The 21,814-nt window shown below is 43.6% G+C and overlaps 1 protein-coding gene across 5 annotated transcripts in view; it reads left to right on the top strand.

Annotated features, from left to right (window-relative positions):
- The window catches only part of myo18ab (myosin XVIIIA b), a 137,143-nt gene extending 117,615 nt beyond the window's left edge, over positions 1–19,528 (top strand). For 3 of the 5 annotated variants that reach the window (XM_071905459.2, XM_078283970.1, XM_071905460.2), the window contains 8 exons: positions 216–332; positions 1,619–1,702; positions 4,624–4,761; positions 6,993–7,178; positions 7,376–7,515; positions 9,013–9,057; positions 13,261–13,383; positions 17,221–19,528. In XM_071905459.2, coding sequence (XP_071761560.1) covers positions 216–332; positions 1,619–1,702; positions 4,624–4,761; positions 6,993–7,178; positions 7,376–7,515; positions 9,013–9,057; positions 13,261–13,383; positions 17,221–17,389 — 1,002 coding nt within the window. In that variant the 3' untranslated portion in view covers positions 17,390–19,528. Of the gene's footprint in view, positions 1–215; positions 333–1,618; positions 1,703–4,623; positions 4,762–6,992; positions 7,179–7,375; positions 7,516–9,012; positions 9,058–13,260; positions 13,384–14,444; positions 15,979–17,220 lie in introns of those variants that run through there. The other 2 variants (XM_078283972.1, XM_078283971.1) reach the window with 2 other exon arrangements.
- Positions 19,529–21,814: the final 2,286 nt, after the last annotated feature.

Here is a 21,814-nt window from a genome sequence, read left to right as displayed (position 1 = left end):
GTTTGACTTTGTAGGGCAGCAAAGGTTCAGTGTAGCGCAGGAGGTTCTGTACAGAGACAAGGTAATGACAGCTATTTAGTCCGACCGGTTTCTGAAATTTTCAGCTGCAACTCAAACATGATCCACATTCTTGGCTTTGATGTGTCATGACATGACACATGATTGACGTGTCTCTCTCTGTTCTCTGTTCTGTATTATTTTTATTTCTCCTCCAGCTGGAGGAGCAGCTGAGTCGTCTGCAGAGGGAGAAGAACGACCTCCAGTCCAGGATGGAGGAAGACCAGGAGGACCTCAATGAGCTGATGAAGAAACACAAGTCTGCTGTGGCACAGGTCTGTCTTTCTCTCTCTCTATCTCTCTCGCTCTCTCTCACACACACACACACACACACACATTCACTGACACGCACAGACACGTACTCAAGGGTTCGACCAGTATGGGTTTTTGAAGGCCAATGCTTATATTTTTGGTTTGAAGCTGCCGGTAGCCAATATTTTGTTCCAGTATTCAATATTTGCAAATTTGATAATTTGGACAACACACCCAAAAAATTTGAAAATATTCAGTATTTCAGAATTTAATTTTTCTTGTCAGGGTGGAAAAGCCCTTGAAACAGCAGACCATAGAACAATAAAACTCAGGTTAATAATGTCTATAGACAACCAGTGTAGTATTGATCTGTTCTACAATAAATATGTAATCAATCAAACCGCATTATATCCATCATATCAGAGGTGGACGACATTGACTGACAGATATGATTTTTAATAAAAGGCCAATATCAGCCCAATATATTGCCAAACTGATGTATCGGTCTAACCGTAACACACACACCAGCACACACACACAGCCAAGCACATGTGTATGCACAAACATACGGTCTACCTCCATATCATGTCAAAAAGCAATACACGGTTTATTCGCAAAAAAAATAAAATCCCTATATCAAGCTTTACATTGAATTGTTTGACCTAATCTATCCCCAGCAATTTAGTAATTTTCTAAAAGTGGCAGTATTTGGCAAGCTCCGAGCGGCCCACATTAATGTTAATGTAGCTGTATGTGCAGATGAGCACCAAGTGGAAATGAAAGTGGAGTGAAAAGCGCTTTCTCTCCATCGCTGATGGAATGATGAGCGATCTGCCTCCACCAGCTCCAAATGAATCCATCCTTCCGGTCTAAAGTGAAACGGCTCTATTCCCGTTGGGACTCGCCTTAGCAGAGTGCTTCATCTACTGGAAAAAAAGCACTCATCTCAAATATTTCACACAGGTCACATTGAAATGAGATTTATTGATGTGCTTTCACCGGCCTGCTGTGCCCTCCCTTTAGGTTTTGAAGGGAAAAAAAACCCAGCTTCCCACCAGATTTATTTATTTTATCTTGTTAAGTGTGAAGGTTTTTTTTTATCTTTTGGCTTTGGATGGGAGGATTCTGGCTTTACATTTACATATAATTGATGGTCTACTTGTAAACATGAAAACGTAAGGTCTTAGCCAAATCCTTGTCCAATTGTGTTGGATTATAGAAAAGATTGTCGCCGTTAACCACAAAGCAGCTCCACTTGTAACCGGCCCGCTGACTTCAGTTCTTCCTTGTTGTGTTTTTTGTGGTGTAGTCGGCCCAGAATCTGGCCCAGATCAGCGACCTACAAGCCCAGCTGGAGGAGGCCCTCAAGGAGAAGCAGGAGATCCAGGAGAAGGTAGGCACTGTCTGCTTGTAGCATACCGCTGACAGTGACAAAGATGCCCAGTTAAGATGCGCAGTTTGCTCTCCATCCCACGTTATTTATGTTTTGTAGTAATAATCCACAACTTTTTCATATAAATATTTGTTCATTTTGCTACTCTTTATCGCCGATTGATACCATACAATAGTGATTCAACCTATAGCCAGTTTGTGAAACTTTTAGATTAGCTGTTCTAAGCATGTATGTATGGACACCTCTTTCCCGGGAAAAATGCATTTTACATGTCTGGAAGCAGCGACAGCGGTTTGTTTAGAATAAACAGAAGAAGAGCTGGTTAGTACAAAGAAAACAGACAATGAAAAGAGCGGTGAGTGTTTTTCTTATTATGTTGTGGCGAAAATCAAGAAAAACAAGAATCTTGCGGATTATCACTTTAAAATGAAGGGACAGTATATTGGCTAGAGAGAGATGTGACCGCATGGAATGAGTTCAAACCCATGTAGCCGCAAAAAGTACCAGTGGCCAGTGGAGTATCACTTTTAAAAGTAACGTGGATCCCCCTCCCCCTCACACACACACACACACACACACACACACACTTTTCCTGTGACTTTGCGTGGCTCTCTTGACACATACAACACTTGATGTAATTGATGTGTCATTCAAGTGAGATTTGCCTCAGCGAGACGTGCCACAGATGGCCGACTCGCGCTCACAATTCCCAGACAAGCAATAATGCCGAACATGCTAGTGCTGTCATCCTCCTAATGATTCAGTCTGGCGCCGCGCGAATCCCCTTTTCTCTCTCTCCGCCGCTGTTGTAGCCGTCAAATCAGGCCCAGCCACCAAGAGGGAGATCCAACCTGTAATACCGTGAGCTGTAACTGCCACCCCAGCATCTGACCCACCCCCCGTCCCCAGATACAAGAGATTTGTGTCTCGGTACGACACGAGCCGCGCATTCTCCCATTCGGCGATAACCATCTGAGACCTCTGCCTCGGAGCAATTATCCACGCCGTCGCCGAGAGCGAGTCCTGCAACTCCCGTCAAGGCGAGCGAGGCGCCATGTCCAGCCTCCTCTTCCTCTCCACCCACCCACCTCCCCCTCCTCCACCAGCTCTCTCTGCTGGCTCATTACCTGTGGGAAAACTGTCACAGTATCGTACATGCTGCCAATGCTTGTGCCGGGGAGGGGGGGGGGCGGTCTGGCCCGGCTGTGAACATTGAATTTTTTTTGGAAGAAGAGACGAAAATGAAAGTAAAAACACGTGGCTCTAACACAGCAAGTCAAATAATGGCTCCTACTCCCTGCTCCCAGATAGAGCAGGAGGCATTTCGGCATTATAGTTGTTTGGGTTAGACAGAAAATCCACTGTCTTTCATACATCCTGAAGTCAGTGCTCAGGAAATCCTTATTCCCAATGACACGCTCTGTGTCTCTTTCTCGCAGTTTTGAAATAGTCGTACAGCTGATAAAAGAATTCAATGTATTCTGTGGCATGTCTGCAGGCTTTGAATTATGGATATAAAGGGGTCTGGTAATGAAGGGCCGTTTTTTTTTTAAGCGAAGTCCGACTCTGAACTGATGTTAGAATCTGGGCACGAAAGCGCCGGGCTGCTCCTTTAAAGAATATGGATGATAGATGTGTATTTTGGCCTCGTCCTCCAGTTAAAGCATCCCACAGAGATGAGAAGCCTTCTCCCCGGCTCTTTGATTTGAGGTTGACGAAGAGGTTTTTTAGAGGTTGAATCACTCAGTGCTTCAGGTAGCCTAAGTTGTCTCGAAAATGGCCACAATTTGTTCCAAGGCTTTTCCCAGACATATGTTTTTTTGAGCTCTCAAGTTGTTACTGCTGGACACTATGTCATGGTGTCCTGCTTGTGTGTGCGCGTGTGTAAGTGTTCTTGTACTTCTATCCTTATGAGGACCAAGTGTCATCACAGTGATAGAGGAGGACAATCTTCACAGCGAGGACACTTTGCCAGTCCTCACTTCTACAAGGGGTAGTTTAGGATTAGGATTTAGGGTTGAAGGGATAGTTCGGGTTTTAGAGAATTTGGCAGTTTGGAGGTATGGGAACGGTTATCTTAGCTCAATTGCTGGAAGGCTAGTGGATCAAGTAAGTAGGGAAATAGACCTTTTAACTTCTCCAAAGATGGATGGGTGGTCTAACAAAGCTATACATTCAAATTTATGTTTTTATAAAATTGTTAATTCAGCTAAAAATAAAGAAATGGGATCAACTTCCATCAAATTTCTCATTCCCGGCCAAACTGTTTTTTATGGTATGTTTAAGACAACTGGGAAACTTCCTACTTCCGAATAGGAAAAATCCATTTGAACAGCCAACTCCTAATTCCTAGTCTGAAATTTTCTTCTCTGAGCTCAGGTTCCTACCAATATAATACTTCCATGGTTCCCACCTCAACCACTTGAACACTCTAAGGTGGGAAGTTGGAAATTCCAAGTGGGAAGTTTCCCAGTTCCCAATTGTTTTTAACATACCATTAGGTTCAGCCTCCGCTCTCTTCTCGCAAGAGTGCAAAAAGAGAAATCCCAAAAACCGAACTATACCTTTAAGATTAGGTTTAGGTTAGGGTAACGGTTAAAGTTAGTTTAGGATTAGGAGTTGGGTTTAGGGTTAAGATTAGAATTAGGATTAGGTTAGGGTTGAGGGTTGGGATAGTGGTTCTCAACCAGGTCTGCAGGTTTTCATTGCAACCAAACACTACAGCAAGTGATTAGTACCTTGAATCAGAGAGGAGGAATTAATCAGTGATATCAGCTGCTGTAGTGTTGGAATAAAAACCTGCAGACACTTGGGTCACTATGACACTTGGTTAGAAACCACTGGGTTAGGGAATGAATGTAACCAATGGAAGGTACTCGCAAGTACAGTAATATAAACATGTGTGTGTGTTTGTGTCTTAGATGCAAGCTCTCCAGAGCCAGCTGGAGTTCCAGGAACAGTCCATGGTGGAGAAATCCCTCGTCAGCCGGCAGGAAGCCAAGATCCGCGAGCTGGAGACCAAGCTGGAGTTTGAGAAGACCCAGGTCAAACGCCTGGAGGTGAGAGCCAAAGACAGGTGGGGGGGTGGGGGGTGTAGGAGGGGAAGCTCCGGCCGCCTGTCGTGCATATACATGTGTAAGGCAGGGAGGGAATGGTGGGTGGGTGAACTGTGCTGCCTAGGGGTCAGGGAGCTATTGGAAAAACAGAACGAAAGGTTCTTGCATTCATTAGAAAGAGCCCCTGCTCTCCTACATCATCATTAAGCTCCATCCTACTCTTTCCTATGCAACTGCACCACTCTGCTGTAGCTCCACTAGCTTTCAGACACTCCCACCACCGCTACCAGTTAGATATCGCCATCCCTTCTTTGCTTGTCCTGCAGCTTGTGTTACTTTCACTCGACAATACCATTTGTTATTCTGTCATTTTCAAATTACTTTCTGATTTTGCCCCAGACAAAAAGCTAAAGTGAAGGATAAAGGTTACCATCTGCACGCTCCCAGGGAGAAATTGAAATCCTCTCTCGCCCACTGATAAAATGCCCCTGTGCTCATTTTGGCAAGGTTCAGTTCGGTAATTACTAGCTGTGCAATGTGCTTACAGGCAGGCACACTCCCTCCACTCCTCACGCTCATTGCTAAAAGTAAAATTTTGCTCACCACATTTCTACCTTGTAGTGAAATGTTCAGTTTGAAAAAGACCTCCAGTTAGGGGTTACACTCGCCTTGCCTTTCCTTTTTATGACTTCTCACCAACATTAAAAACTGCAATGACTGAATATTTCAGGTTGCCAGAGAAGTATAACTCATCAAAGCTAGGGGTAGCAGAGCTCAATCAATACAGATCTGAGGAGGCAGAGTACAACACCCACTCAGTATGTGAAATATGGACAAGGCCAGCGGCTAATGGAGGAGCTAGCTTGCTGACAAAGTTTGCTGTTGGCATTGATGCAGAAGCTGAATATAGACTCAGGGCAGATTTGAAAGCATGTATACTCATATAGGATTTATCTTTTAAGCAAGGTTATATACTACCGTGTGTGTTTTAAAGGTGCTGCGCTACACTGCTCCACTGCATTATTGATACAAATAAGCTTATCAATTCTTAATATCGCCTTCTAACTGAATTCTGTGGAATGAAGAGTTATGCCCTTATCCGTACTCTCACTGCACTGCAACAGACGGTTGTTCAAATTATTCCATGGCCTCCCTCATCTGTGTTGTACTGAGTTTTCCAAAGTCCTTTACAGTTCTTTAGTGTGGGCCCTGACACTCTCACACTTGGTTGGGACTAGGGATTAACTGATATGGGTGTTGGGATTTTGCTTTGCGGTTCTTTCGTTTCTGACCCTTGTTGTTGCTATGACGTCCCCAGCTCACCACTGGCCATGCTCAAAGCAAATGGTCTACACCCAAAATGTCCTGAACATCATTGAAAAGCCCATTTCAGGCAAACAGGGTGATTTATGCATGCATACACACACACAGAAACAGACTGATAAGGTATGATATATCCTATTTATTTCTTTGTATTTTAATGTCAAGAAGGTGGGTAGGTGCTTTAAGGCAGTATGAGGGAGGTTTCATTGCCGGCTTTACCAACTGACGCCCCTGAAGCTGTTGAGTAAAGAACTCCCACACCACACTGGAATGATTTCTCTGGTCAGACATCTCATATAAATAAGTAAAATAATAATAAAATGGTCACGCATACTTTTCAGTCAATCAATTCAGGTGAATTCATAAATATGTGATCAAAGAAACTACAGTGTCTACTAGTGGGTAGATTTTGGACTAGCTGTGGTCAGGGTGGAAGCTCCATCACATCAGGAGTGGCCAACACTGACTGGTTCTGATTCTGATTGGCCAATGAAGGCATTTCACATAACAGACCGCTGATCCACATGTAATCATATCACTCCGCAGTCAATAAGTCCAGTCAATTTAGTTGATTTCTAACTAAATTAACTAGCGCTACCTTAAGCCAAAAAGACATTTCTCCTTGGTTATTGCGGACAGTCCTGCTGGAGTCGTTTTTTTACAGAAGCTTGTAATCAGTATTTTGTGTCAAATTATTAATGTGTATGCCATGTGGGATAATGTATAGCAAGCCGATCAATATTCGATCAAGGGCGATCAAAACTCCTCCACTTCGCATTTCTTATTTAGCGATTCCGACCAGCTCTCTGTACATTATATACGTTAAGGGATAATGTGCAGAATCGCAAAACTAGGGTTAGACTACTCTGGCACCTGAGTCATTTGCCCCTCCCCTCTGTGTTGCCGCCCAGAGCCTCGTAGCCCGTCTGAAGGAGAACCTGGAGAAGCTGACGGAGGAGCGAGACCAGCGCAGCAGCAGCGAGAACCGCGAGAAGGAGCAGAACAAACGCCTGCAGAGGCAGATCCGCGACGTCAAGGAGGAGATGGGCGAACTGGCCAAGAAGGAGGCCGAGGCCAGCCGCAAGAAACATGAGCTGGTAAGGACCCGACCGACAGCCATGAAAGGACATTACTAAGAACAGCTATTGATTAGCAGCCATTAACAGTCACGACCCCACGACATTTCAGTAGCAGCTGCACAGCATCCATTAAGATGAACTCAGAGACTTTGTACTGGTCAACCTTTGGCCCGGGTCAATTGAAAAGTTCATTCCATCTCTCGTCTAATCAACAGGAAATGGACATCGAGAGTTTAGAGGCGGCTAATCAGAGCCTGCAGGCAGACCTTAAGCTAGCTTTCAAGAGGATCGGTGACCTCCAGGCGGCCATCGAGGATGAGATGGAGAGTGACGACAACGAAGATCTAATCAACAGGTATGTGCACATTTATTTGGGATTGGTTTTTGAGGGTCTTGAAATTCCAATGGGTGGGTAGTTTTGGACCAGAAAGTGAGTTTTGAAAGCCAGAAATCTCATCATTTCTTCATCATTGAGTCATTAGCCACATTTACATGCACATCAAAAATGCGATCATACTGCAATTAAGGCAGTAATGTGAGTAAGGCAGAGCCCATGTAAACACCATACTCTGTATTAATCACATAATCGCAGCAACATATATGGAGTACTCCAATTGTAATAGCATTGATAGACACCAGTAGGGACATGTATTCACCTTAGTGAAGTTGCGCATGTGCGCAGGTCCTTGTGTCATGTGGAGCTTGAAGGGAGCTGTAATCTGTTATCTTTCCAACAGGTTTCCCAAAAGTGGTCTGAAGCATGGCATTTTGTAATTAAAATAGAAATAGTCCTACGGCTGCAACGAACAACATGATGTGGTAGAGCAGAAGCATGGCTGTAATTGTTTTGGTAAATTTTGATAGTTATATTTAGCAAAAAACAACTGATTTCCACAATTCTCTTGGGATAATCAAAATGAGTACTTGAGCCATGTAAGCAGGTTGTCAGTTTATGCAATCATGTAAATGGCTTAATTAGACTATTGCCTTGCTTTCAGTGTCGGCAACAGTCACATTATTGTGCGCATATAAATGTAGCCATTGGTATTGATCAACGACCGTATGAAACCCCCCGCAGATATATAATGGTCATTTTGTGCCGTGGGTCAGTAAAAACCTTACTTGTTGCACCTTTAAATCCCTCCCTCCTCACAGCAGGCAGGATCAGGGTTCACTTGGCACAGGTAGCAGTTATCACAGCTAAACTGTGGCTCAACCCAACAGAGATGATGAGGAGAGGGGAGAAAACAGAGTGAGTGACGCCGCTAAGATGGATGTTGCGCTGCGAGGGTCTTCGGATAAAGCAATCAGAAGGGAGTTCTGCCTCGACTCAGTCATATGTTATTCACACACACTGAATAACATGACTAAGTCTCTCTCCCTCTCCTGGGTTCCTTATAAGAATACTTATTTACTCGCTCTCTGATGTGTGCCGAGCCTCGCCACTGTAGTTTGCCCGCACATTCCCAGAGAGCGAGAGAGAGAGAGCTTTCTTCTTTCTACCTCGCAGCAGTAAATAGCACTGTGAGTCAGGTTTCATTAGAATATACTCTGTTAGGCTTTCTTCTCCACACTCTGTGCAAGATAGAAGAGCAGAATAAGGTGGTACACTGAGTCAGTGCCCCTAAAAACATGTGTAAAGGTACAGTCTCTTTCCCAATGGGGAAAAAGAACATAACACAGGGCCATGTCAGCATCCGCCATGATATCCACGATTGTTGAGATATTTTAAGCATCACTCATGTTTTATTCATGTGGTTTATTTTTGACTGATCCTTATTTCATGTTTCCTTCTATTTGTTCTGTGTGTTATTTTTCTTGTCTCTGTCCCTCCATCCATCATCATGACCAGTTTACAAGACATGGTGACAAAGTATCAGAAAAGAAAGAACCGAACGTGAGGAACTGGAGCTCATGATTTCAACTTTGACGGAATTGTCTGTTTTGTTTTTTTTTGGTTTTGTTTTTGCCTTCATCACTGGAAATGATGCAGTATTCTACAGTCTTTGAATATACCAGAGTAGTTGTTAGTCGAGAGAGAAACAGTTTTTCTCTTGGTTTAATGTCTAGTTGAAGTCAGCCCATCACATACGGCTGTCATATTATGTCCTAGGAAACTCTGGTATTTAAAGGCAAAATCCACCCTAAAACACTAAGACAGTTTAAAAAATAATTATTGGTCATGTGCCTTGCATTTCCAGGTCCATTTTGTTGGTTGGCAGTGTCTTATTCCCATGGATAACTGGCAAAACATAGATTACGTGACATCATGTCCAGATATTTCCAGTGCGGCTTTGATGGAGTTTGATAGCAAAACATTTTAAAGTGATCTACAACATCAACGGTAAACGTCAGGATTTGGTGTCAATCCCTCAGAATTAAAGAGCGAGGGCTTCTTTCTAGAGCCGCTGTCCACCATCAAAAAAGTAAAGTACAATACTTCCTCACAAAACAACTCCTGGAATGCATTGAACATCACAAATTGATGATATCTAACAGTGTAAAGACTATCCAAGGGAGGTTTTTTCCTTTAATCTATGGAGGCTCAGTGATACTGCATCATCCAGTGCTCAGCAATTCCCTCGTAACCCCAGTTTGCTCCACTTTTCATTGCATGACGTCACATGCTGAATTGCATGAATGCCATTGACATGTTTCTCCAGCCCAAGCATGAAACGACCCCCCTCAGATTATCTGTATGGTTAACCGCTTGCAATTGAGGGGCAGAAGTGAGCACATATCAGTGATGCAGTCAGCTCCCATCGCTGTGTGTCATGATCTCTCCCTGGTCATCCCCCATGGCATCTGCCGGGATGTTTCTCACTGTTTTCCTTCGCGAAGCCGAGAGCCCTGCTCGGTTTCTCCCACTGTGTTTACCGCCTCGCCTTGTTCCGAGGGCGCCTTGTCGGACGCCGCTGTGTCGTGTTTGAACAGCAGTCGGCAGTGAGCAGCCCTCTCGTTATCGGGGCCCCCTTAATATTTCATTGACCCGCTCCGGGGCTGGATGTGACTGCGGCTCGACGGTGACTACCCTCCTGACAGCAGAGAAGGAGGGCGTGTTCCTCATCAATCTTTGACTTGCACTTGCTTAATAATGCAGAACCCTCAAATGTCCTACAAAAAGCTGTCTTGCTCATCAGGCGAGGAGCACACACGCAGCGTTAACCTCTGGCTCCCGGCCATTCCAGTCTCATGTCAGTGCTTTGTTATAGCAGTCTGTTCGCTTTCTGCTGTTGTAAAGGCTTGTTAAGCAGCGCTGTAAAGTGCAGCATTTTGTTAAAGAGCAGAAAGTGTTTTGAATGCTAATGATGAGCTATCAGAACACTACTACATTTTGAATAAATAATATATAATACATAATAAATTCGATATCTATATATTTGAATATGTTAATATTAATACAATATAATATCAGTTGTATTAATCTGTTGCAAAATACAGAAAGCTCTGTTTGTTTTTATATAGGTAATGAATGACTATTTGCATAGTAGCAATTCATAACGCACTGAAAAGTGAATACATTTGCTCCATTGCACCAGAAGCATTGCACCACAATAAACAGTGTTGCCTTTTGATCTGACACTGTGGATAAGAGGCATTCTCCAAGCTTAGGTTTCTTGATAGTCTTTGAAAGGATGCATATGCCAGGCTATGTTACAAACCCCACAGGGACTTCACTGGCCAGACTGAGTTTCGGATATTCTAGGCATAAACACTAGTGCCTGTAAGACCCAGGGACACAGAGGAGCAGAGCAGAGCAGGAGGATCCATAGAAGCTAATGATGAATGTAATAGTGTGTAACAGAGATGTACAACCAATGGCGGCAGATTGTCACAGACAATTAATGTCTCCTCAGCACAGTGTTTGTTTGCTTCCCCCAGGCTTTCGGCAGGGCTTAACTAATGGTATGGCGGTCAAGGACATAAATTGTGGTTGACACCATGTGTGAAGCGCTCGATTACATAGTGCCCGCCATTGTTGTTTTGGCTATAGACCTGAGAGCCCCCTCTATGTGCTCTGAATGCATCATGGTGCTGTACACCGATAACAACCAAAATTCACACAGAATAAGGCCAGCCTGTTTTTCAGGGTGAAGATTGGAGAAATATTCAGTTAAAGTCACCATTACTTTATTCATTGTGTGGTGTCCACATGAAAAGAAAAACTGATTGGTATACTACTTCTAGCAACTGACAAATTATTGGATTTTTATATTTCAGAATTTTGAAGCGGATTAATAATCTTGCTTGTTGACTTCACTAAATTCATTATAACTGGCTTAGTGCTTGAAATATCAATCTATACTTTAGTGTGATGAAGTGAAGCAGGGATTTTCTATTGACTTGCACAACTATTGCTGCAAGTCCCAGGAAACTCAGCAATGTCACCCGGGTCATGAGGCAAAAAACAAAAACCTGCTGAACTGCACTTCAAAAACAATTTCCCTTTTTCATTTTCCCATTTTCTCAAGGCAGGAATTGTTATTTAAAACAGTGTTGCCAGATAAGGGAAAGGTTAAAAGACTAATCTAAGAAAGCTGTGGGGAAGTGTTGACTCGCCAAAACTCGACAAACACACAAATCCTTGTGAAGCTTTATCTCAAAAGAGGGGGAAGATGAGCAAACAGCTCTGGAAGCTTTTAGCTCCAGCTAGCTAACGTTGGTGCTTCCTCTCCTGGGGCCTCTTTGGCTGATGTTTACCCAGTCTTTCTGACAAGTCCACACTGCCAAAAACAGACGCTTGGTTGCTCTGTCATCATAACAGTCGGCAGCAACACATCCCTAGATTGTGTAATAGTCCAGGCATGGCCTGCAAAGCTAATTACAGCTTAAGAGTGAGTCGCTCCCATCTCTCCTCCCGACCCTCCCTCCTCTTCGGCGTGAATTCAATCCCAGCACTGCCATCCAAGGTTATTGTGCTCTATGAAAGGGAGCACGGTATGCACTTGCATTTTACTGGTCAAGCCATTATTGAATATCTCCCCTCTGAAATCCCGGGGAGCTTGTGTCTCTGGCTGCTAATGATTTTAATCATAGGTGGCACTGGGCCTTGCAAAGCTTTAAAATGCTGGACAGAAGAATCTCTTCTCTGCCTTCCGCGGCAAGATGAGAGGGTTTCTGAAACAGATGCAGAGATTTTGAACCACCCCCCTGATGTCTCTGTAGGACTATTAAACTGTAACAACTTAATTTCACAGCACCACACGAGCACTGGGCTTTGACGGCACTTAATGAGTGTTGTGCTCTTTTCATCCGTGTCAAATTTTATGACAACCCCTCCATTTCGCTCCACGCCTCACAGTGGTTTGTCAACGTGTAATGATAATTTAGAGGAAAAACAGTGCAGTGCCCAACTGTGTACCAAATCATTCTGTCAAGAACTGAAATTGTATGTGTATGCATATGTTTGCACGTGTGCACGTGACTGGTGAAATAAACAAGTAAAAGCTGAAAGGTAAAATCTGTCCATTTTGTGCCTGCTCCCATTAATTCAAGCTCCATTATTGGGTTTGTTCCTGCTACTGTAGCTCTGGAGTAGCTTTGGATGAGTGAGGGGAGTTGAACCCTCCTTGGCTCCCTCACACTCTGCCCCAGTGCCATCTAACCGCATGCCATGCTGATAGCATTCATCTACCGGCGATGGGGTTGTAAGGGTGTAGGCTCTACTTCAAAATAAAGGAACACAAAATGGAATACCTGTGTCACATACAGTATGGATGACGTGATTCCATTGCAGCGCTGCCTTGCCGTTTAGTGTTTAAGTGTGTGTCCGTCTACACACACTCTTGCGGGTGTGTTTGTGTATTTCCAAGGGCTCCTCAAGTTGACCGCATGTGGTGTCTTTTAACCAAAATGAAAGCAGCACTCCTTTGTTGCCAAACTAACACTTACAAAACTACAAAGAATTGCTCTTAACATTACTCCCACTGTTGACTCCTTTTCCAGTCTGACACCTCTTTCACCTCACTCTCCCCTCTCTTCTTGTCCATATCTCACTCTTTCTCTCTTTGCTCGTGTCATTTCATAATCTCTTTTGCCATTTCATCTCTCTCTTTTGCTTCCTCTAACTTGTTCTCTCTGTCTCTAACCCCTTACCCAGTCAGGGGGATTCAGACACAGACTCTGAAGTGGAGGATCGTGTCGACGGGGTGAAGTCTTGGTTGTCCAAAAACAAAGGTTCCGCCAAGAACCTCTCGGATGACGGCAGCCTGAAGAGCTCCAGGTCAGTACGACGACAAGCATTTTGCTCCGGTTCCTGTTACTGTCACTTCAATAGCTGTTAGTAAGCAATCCGGTCGGACATTTGACCGCTTTAGGATTCAGCCCACCCGGATAAAAGGGTTTACATGGTTTGACCCAGAGGAAATAAAGCAATCGGAGCAGAGCACTTGGCTGAAACGAGGGGAGTGTTATAACTTGAATGAATTTTCCAGCCGCTTTGTCTTTATTGTCACTCCCTGGGTGACGGGGGGGCTTTTTTCTAAAAAGGAACCGCCTCCATGGTAGATTTATCGACATGCCCAATGGCCAGCTGGCATAGTCTACCTGAGCCTCTCCCCGAGATTAATGGATGTGTCTGCCAGCTGACAGCTTCGATTGCCCTAGATTTGTCTCCTTACCAGAAGATTTAACTCCCCTCCCTCGGTTGAGCCGCTCCTAACTTTAAAAAGTTTTGGAGTTTTTAAATCTCTCTTTACTGCATGCACAGACACACATTGACTCAATCATCTAGCAAGCTGCCACTGCCTCTTTTAGCAGGTTTAGCGTGTCTGTTTAAACATGCACTCACATGTGAGACGTTTTCAGGCAGCTTGATGAATCTCTCAGAGGATTTAACTACAATGATGCTTGACTTTACAGGCGTACACTTTTTAAGGATCAATGTTACACACTCCCTGGTTCAATATAGTGCTCATTAGAAGAAGCTCGTACTTTGATTTTGCATAAAGGAATTGATTACAACAAGCCATTTCTGGTCATATTCTGTCAAAGGTCCAATTTGTGCTCTGCGTAAAATTTCTTTCATTTAGTAGTGTAGTCTAGTACTAAAGTTGCATCTCCAAATGCACTCTCCTTTATTCCTTAACTTTATTTTTTTCATTGCTCTACTTTTTTAACATTCCTCATCACATTTCTGTTTTCATGATTTGTCTCAAGTTTCTTTCATTCGTCATTCTTTCTTATTCTCTTTCCCCCAATTCCCCTCCACTTTACCCCAAACCTCATCTTTGCTGTCCCGTTCTCTTCATTCCTTCGTCCTTTCCGCCCCTTTTTTCTCTCTAGATTTGCCGTAAACATAGACACAAAGGAAGGGAAAGAGTGGAAAGAGGGTAAGGAATGGAAAGAGGCCAATAAAGAGGGCAAGGAGGTAGAGCCAAGCAGGCCCGTGTCTGTGATGAGCTCCCTTAGCTACCGAAAACGCTCCAATCTCGACTCCATCGGCGGTAAAGGGGATGACAACTCCCTCTTCAGTGCCCTCAAGGAGAACTCGGAGTCACAGGACACTCTATCCTCCTTCCGTAAGGGTAAACCCAAAGCCGCAGACCCCCAGGATGACTCCTATTCAGTCAGCTCCTGGAGAAAGTCCCAGGCAGGCGACGACATGAATGGCCGAGAATCGGTCATCTCCCAGGCCTATTCAGAGGCCACTAGCCGAGGCAGAAAAGGCATGGACAGCCGCTGGGGTGACTTTGACAAGGAATCTACCATATCATCCATTGCGCCAAGTCGGGCTTCCATGCGTCGTGGGTTAAGCCCAGAGAATGACGGCAAGTCCACCATCAGCTTAGGTCTGTCCAGCCCGCTTGGACGCCGTCAGAGCACCTCGCGTTTAGACGAGGGGAGAGCCGGGGAGTCGTTGTACGGCCGCAGTCCCAGTAGCCCTTGTTTGAGTAGACGGTCCGGCGGTCGCAGTCCTGGGAGCGTAAGCCGCGCAGATTCTCGTATGTCGCTTGCACGCAGCTGCCGCCTGAGTGAGTTCGACGTTGATATCGATGATAGTCGAAGTGTGGCCTTCACCGAGAGGTCGGCATACAGTCCTCATTCCGCCACCGGGCGCAGTATGTCCATGCCGCCACCACAAGCCAGATCGCTGGCTGGAGATGACGACCCGGTGGATACCTTGGATGTCAAACCGGTCAGTCATCGCAACTACCTTGACCCCGACCTGGAGAAAGCCATCAATGAGGTGCTGAGCTTCAAGCCTATCAAATTCAAGCGCACGAGCCTGGAAGACTCTGAGGCCGAGGGAGGAAAATCCCGCAATGATGAAGACGATCGCAAGAGTGTCCGGGATGCAGATAGCGGTCGCGGGGGCAGCAGTCTCAGACGCTCTGCATCTGCCGTAGACTGCATGAGATCTTCCCGCAGCGTGAGCAGCTGCAGCAGCCGTAGTCACAGCAGGAGCAAGAGCAAAGGCAAGAACAAGAGCAAGAAAAAGAAGAGAAGCCACAGCTCCGAGTCAGACAGCTCTGCCGATGACCGCCGCAGCAGGAGCAGCTCCAAGAAGAGGGGCAAGAAGTCCAAGAAGAAGTCCAAGAAGAGGGGTGACTCTTCCTCTTCCTCCTCGTCTTCCTCATCGTCAGATTCCGAGTCCGACTCGGAGTCGGACTCCAGTTCCGGTGCCTCCACCATTTCCTACCGTAGCGCCAACAGCGTGAAGAGAGCCCCGGGTCGACAGGTGTCCAGCCCAGAAGGAGAGGAAGAGGCTGGGCCACCTAGTGAGGGCCAGCCCCTTAACAAGAAGGAGCAGAAGAAGAGGAAGAAAAAGGTGGACAACCTGATGATGAAGTACCTGTACCGGCCAGACAGTGACTGAGGCAGGCAGTAGGTGGTCGCCTGATACGGACTTACCTGAAGAGTGTTTTGGAAGCATGGTGTGATTCTAACCCCTGAAAGACGCATTTCGGTCCTCTGTCAATGAACATATTAAATGCCTCGCATTCAGTCTAACTGCTGTATATTAGCCTTTCACGGTTTCAAATTCTAATTTGTCAGTTGTATTTTGGATGATGTATCACCTTAGACATGCTGACATTCTTGGATGTTTACTGCACATTCTCAGTTTCCAGCCAAACACTGGTAATAGCGTTCATTAATTCAGCGGCTCCTCTTACACCAATTAGGATTATGTCTGTTGAATGACAATTATTGTGACATTTCTTTTCACCGCTGTAATGCCATTAAGACTTTTGTGGAAGACTCACTGGGAGAGAAAGAGGCTTAGGCGTGTTGTGAATTTTATCATCATACAGATTAGCTTAGGTGGTGAGAAGCAGCACTCACGTGGATTTTACACAGCTGCTAATTCCTCCCCAAACGTCTCTTTGATTTATAGCCCCAAAAAGGTAAAAATAACAGGAGTCGTCAATTAAGAGAGGCCACGATAGATTTTTCCCTCCAGCCCCGTAACTGCAGGCATAATTAGACCCCAAGCATCGATTTACACCAACTAGCGAGTTCATTTAAGATGCACGATTGACAGTAATTAACCCCCGGTTTGCAATATTTAAGCAGCTTGAATGTTAAATAATGTTAAAACCCAGGGTAGGTTGTAGGTAGACTGATGATTGAGTGGATTTTCCCTGTGTCTAATGAATTCATCTAGGAATTTTTGTGGCGATATTACAGTAAAGACCACTTGGATAATGTTTTGACATTGTTACTCATCACATTGTTATCAGATGCATAATAGTAGCTGTACAGTTTTGTCTTGTTTAATTGAGGATTTGATTTTACCATCATCATTTTGATCATCACCACTGTGCAAAAGCAACTGCAATATTTTGAGAGTGTGTAGTCACATCTTTTCTGTTCAATAGCTATTTATTTACTATTCAAATGGTGTAGCTTCAGTCCCACAGTAACCGTCATAACACCGCATGCTTGGGTGTGATACCGTATCGCATGGGTTTACAGTGTTGTTGGAGCACTTATGATCACGCCTAACATTGCATTTTGGAGGAAAGGTTTACCCGACAGCAATGTCTACTGTTCAGCTATGCTCCGGTCACATGTTTGATTATAACATTAGCTTCTTCTTGTTCTTTCCCTGCCCCAGCCCCCCCAGCCGGAGACGCTTCTGCTTTGATAGATCTGACGAAGAGGAGGAGGAAGAAGAAAAAGAAGAGAGGGGGGCATCCCAGGGGTCCTACCGCTCCCGCTACAAATACAGCAGCTACCTGAAAGATAGCGACAGCGAGGACAAGCCTTCTGAGACCACAACGTAGTCCTCGCTGTGTGCACACACTCTCACACACGCATACGCCCTCGCAAATGCCCCGCTATTGACTCATTCAGTTGTCGCAATTTTCCCTCGCATGCAAAGTTGACCCCAGTTGTGCGCAATCGGACACACAACACACAACACACACACTAACCCACACACGCAAATACTCAACTGCTTAATGGGGCTTACATCTCTACAGCAAAGCATAGACAATATTCAAATAGATGTTACTATTATTAATACTCTTGCAGAGCTTTCCGCGCCAGATCCTCACAGGATTTAGGCACAGTGTTAAAACTACATTGTCAAGACCCTGTGCTGTCTTCTTAACTCCCCGCTCCTAATCCAAGCTCACTGCAGAAACAGCAGCTCCATTAATAATGACTTGTCTCTGCTGGCTGCATGCTGCATGCAAGCAGCTGTTTGGCTCGAGCAGCCCTCCCCTCTTTTTTGCCTCATATCACGGTTGTAACTGAGCCAAAGAACTTGAAGTTGCAATGATAATATTATATATATATATATACATGAAGATATATATATACATGTATCAGTGCACCGTAATACAATGTATTGCCAAAAAGCCTTTGTTGCAAGTATGTGTACACTGTGTTATTATTGCCAATTTACGCCGAATCCTGGTAAAAGTCCCAGTTTTTTCTCTCCTTTTTTTTGGGACAAGTGCCATTTGATTTAAGTGGGTTCCTCTACAGCTGGCTTCTCCGCAGCTGTGCTTGGATCTTGGCTGTTTCATGAACTGCTGCGCCATACACCGAAGACGCTCTCATCATCTGCTCGCTTTTTTGTTGCCTCAGAGTTTGTTTTTTTTCTGCCTTTTTCAGGCAAATGATTTTTCCTAACAGGGAAAGAGGGCTGCGGCACTAACTGCTCTGCAATGAAAGCGAAACCATTTCTCCCCCCCACCCCCCCACCCCCCCTTTTTTTTGTGTGTATCTTTTGTTTTGATGTTTGACAGAGGAAGATAATTTGTTTGCAGAGGACCGCCGTCAAAGAAAATGAATTTCCATGAGGTTTGAGCATACCTCCGTGAAATTCCCTTGTCTTATTTTTATTTCAACTTGATTTGGCTAAGTAGTTTGCTGGAATGCTTTAGGGATAAGGAGTCTTTGGCTCGGCTGTGTTTTTTTCTCTGTCCTTGTGCTTGTCGTTCACACCGCCGTCTCTGTTTTGTTTTCAATTTGATGTGCTTTGCTTTCCAAAGGGAATGTGCTTGACACCGGGCACCTGCCTTTCGTCGGTTTCTCACAAAAACACGCATATGCCACGCAGGTGGCAGATAGCAGATAGTATCCTCGACCAGCATCTTAAAGTCTCATTGGGAGACCGCAGCGTCATTAACTGGACACACTACAATATGTTCGAGCCAATACTGTGAAATAACGTCTTTGAGGCCTGTTTGTTCTGTAGGTTTGTCTTTTTATAGACTGGCCAAGCAATGCAGCAAGAAAACAGAAACAGAAACCTGCATCTTTGTGGTTGCTGAAGTGTTACACGGAACCCCTTTGGCCATCTCTCTAGTATTTATGAGTAGCATTCAAATATTTTAGCAAGCCATCCAAAGTCCATAATATCTTGACATGGCACTGGGGGCTGAAAGGATTTTGCAGATTCTCTTCTGCGTGAGGGGGAAGTTGGGTGTGATTGTATTATACATGCTTTTTTTTTTGTTTGTTTTTTTTGTTTTTATAGACTCACATCTTCACTTCTTATTCTCTATGCAGTCAAAACAAGTTTGGAAATTAATTTTGAGTTTTTTTCGACCTTGTTTACCCCGATAAACACGGCTCAATAAACTATTTGGCTCAAAAAGAAAAAACATAAGCAGACATAACTTTGCTGACTGTACACATTAATATTTATATATAAATATCTGTATGATTCATGCTAGCTTTGAAAATAGTTCACGTTTATTTTCGTTATTGAACAAATTGACCACTTGTTATAAGTAATAATTTTGCATTACAGTTTAATATATTGTAAATAAATGATGGTGATTGTTTTAGAATGCCTCCAGACTGGGTTTGTTTTTCCGTGGGCCGATGTGAAGCGCTTTGTGTCTTTGACTTGCTGCCTCTCCACTTAGACTTGAATATGCACTTCTCAAAGCGCTCGTGTTTAAGGGTTCCAGAGGGCAGGCGGATGAAACAAAAAGGAAAAGAATGTTATTTTCTGATGCATCCACTTTGATGTTTTCATCTCGCTTTGAGAAGTGTCAACAGCGGCGTTGACCCCGAGAACGCCTTACAGGAACTCCAAATCCCACCGACTTTGTCTGCTCAAAGAAGCCGTTTTCCATCGCCTCTGTAATTTAAAGGGAAGATGGGTATTTTCTGTCAGAGCAGAAAATCACTACTCCGAAGCCGAGCCGCAAACCGCACAATAACAATAATTAGTTCTCTGAGAATAAACTGCAGATAGCAACGCTGCATGTTTAGCTGGAGGGGCCGTGATTCCTGGATTACTGTGTTCAGCTGTTGAGAAAGATGATTAAAAATGTTATAGAGACACTTTCATTTCAGAAACCTACATGAAAAATCGAACTTTTAACACATGCACTATGGCAATGTAGACTCATTTTTTCATATCTACACTTGAAATTTGAAATAGATGATTCTGAATGCACACATTCTAGTTAGATTATTGAAATTGTGAAAAAACGGCACAATATCTAATAAAAGGCCAATATCATGGGGCGTCCCGGTGGCTCACCGAGTAGCGCGCGTACCATAAGGCTCAGTCCTTCCGCAGCCCCGGGTTCGAATCCGGCCCGCGGTCATTTGTCCTCCCCTCTCTCTCTCTCTCTCGCATACCTTCCTGTCTCTATCAATAAAGCATAAAATGGCAAAAAAATACAAATTTTTAAAAGGCCAATATCATAAAGACAATATATCAGTTAGCTTACCCCGGGTACATGCAACATTTATGGAAAGAGTTTCATGAAGTGCTGAAAGTGTCCTTGAAGGATGTCATTGAGGGAGAAGCAAGATCTAATCTTCTGAGTGATCAATATTCAATCTCATATTTTGATATCGGTGAGGAATGTGCTTTGCATTTTGCCCTTCATTTAACTCCGACTTGTGTGTGTTCACATAAATAATCATTAATGTTGTTTTAATGAAGCATCTTTCTCACATTCCCAGTACAAAGTCTAGACAGGGCCGAATTTTATTGAAAGATGGTTTGGTAACACTTGAGTTGTTGGTTATAACACATAAGTCATCATACATGCATGTAAGCATATAACAGTTACATAATAATGATAATAATAATAATAATAATAACCTTTATTTGTATAGCCCCTTTCATACACAGCATGCAGCTCAAGGTGCTTTACATTAATAGAAGGCAAACGAATGAAAAAAAAAAGCTATAAAAGAACAAGCAAAATGCATTAAAAGAATAAAATCAAGTAAAAATATAAAAGAATATGCAAATAAAAGAAAATAGACAAAGTGAATTGCCTTAAAAGAACACAAATTTAACAGTTAAAATGAAATGTTATAACTGCATCAGAAAATGTCATAATGCATCTGTAATGCATAACCTGTTCATGCATGCAGGTTATGAAGCAGGTTATGAAGCTGTTGTAAGTAATATATGTAGCACTGGGCCTGGTTTGGAGTAGAGACTAGGGCTAAAGGAGGTAGGTATCTCTCTGTTCCTAGCCTGTTTGTTATAGATTTAGACTTTATTTGTGCACAGCCAATTCCTCCAATGGACATCCATGATGGAACCAGCTGTGGTTGCTTGGAGATTTGTGACACAACTGCAACGCCTCTAAATGAAATTGGTGTTTGAAGCCTTACCATCAATATTATATGCATTAGGTATATGTTCAGAGGATCATTTTCTATCTGTCAGTTGAGCTAAGGCCATTTCTCAGATGAACACAGGGAATAATGCGGCAACTGAAACCCCATTTAAAACCTGTTATATTATGTCGTGCAGCAATTATTAAAGTAGGTGCATAATACAACGTGTCATGCCTCACTTATGATGAGTTTATGAAGAGATCAGCAGTATGCCATACTAATAAGACATTTACTGCTCATAGTAAATGGAAATGCTTATCGTTAGTGGTCTCTTATAACAGATTACTTGGTCACTTTAGATAATATGAGTTCATAAATTGCTAATAAGACATTGTAGCACACCAATAAGAATCTCACAGCTCATTTGATGTGTTATAAACAAAAGAAACATATAGCTTCCAGTGGTAAATACATGACTTATAACCGGGTTATACCAGATTTATGATGAATTATAGTGTATCATGACATTTTCTGATACAGTTATGATGTTATTATAATGTTCTTATGATGCACATACGATGACTTATAATGTGTTATAGGCTACCTGCCTTTATTGGTCTTGTGCTTCACTAGCTGAATATTTCATGTAACTTTCT

Source organism: Centroberyx gerrardi, chromosome 6, assembly GCF_048128805.1.
Source record: "Centroberyx gerrardi isolate f3 chromosome 6, fCenGer3.hap1.cur.20231027, whole genome shotgun sequence".
NCBI classification, from domain to species: Eukaryota; Metazoa; Chordata; class Actinopteri; order Beryciformes; family Berycidae; genus Centroberyx; species Centroberyx gerrardi.
This window is presented reverse-complemented; position numbering and strand designations above follow the sequence as displayed.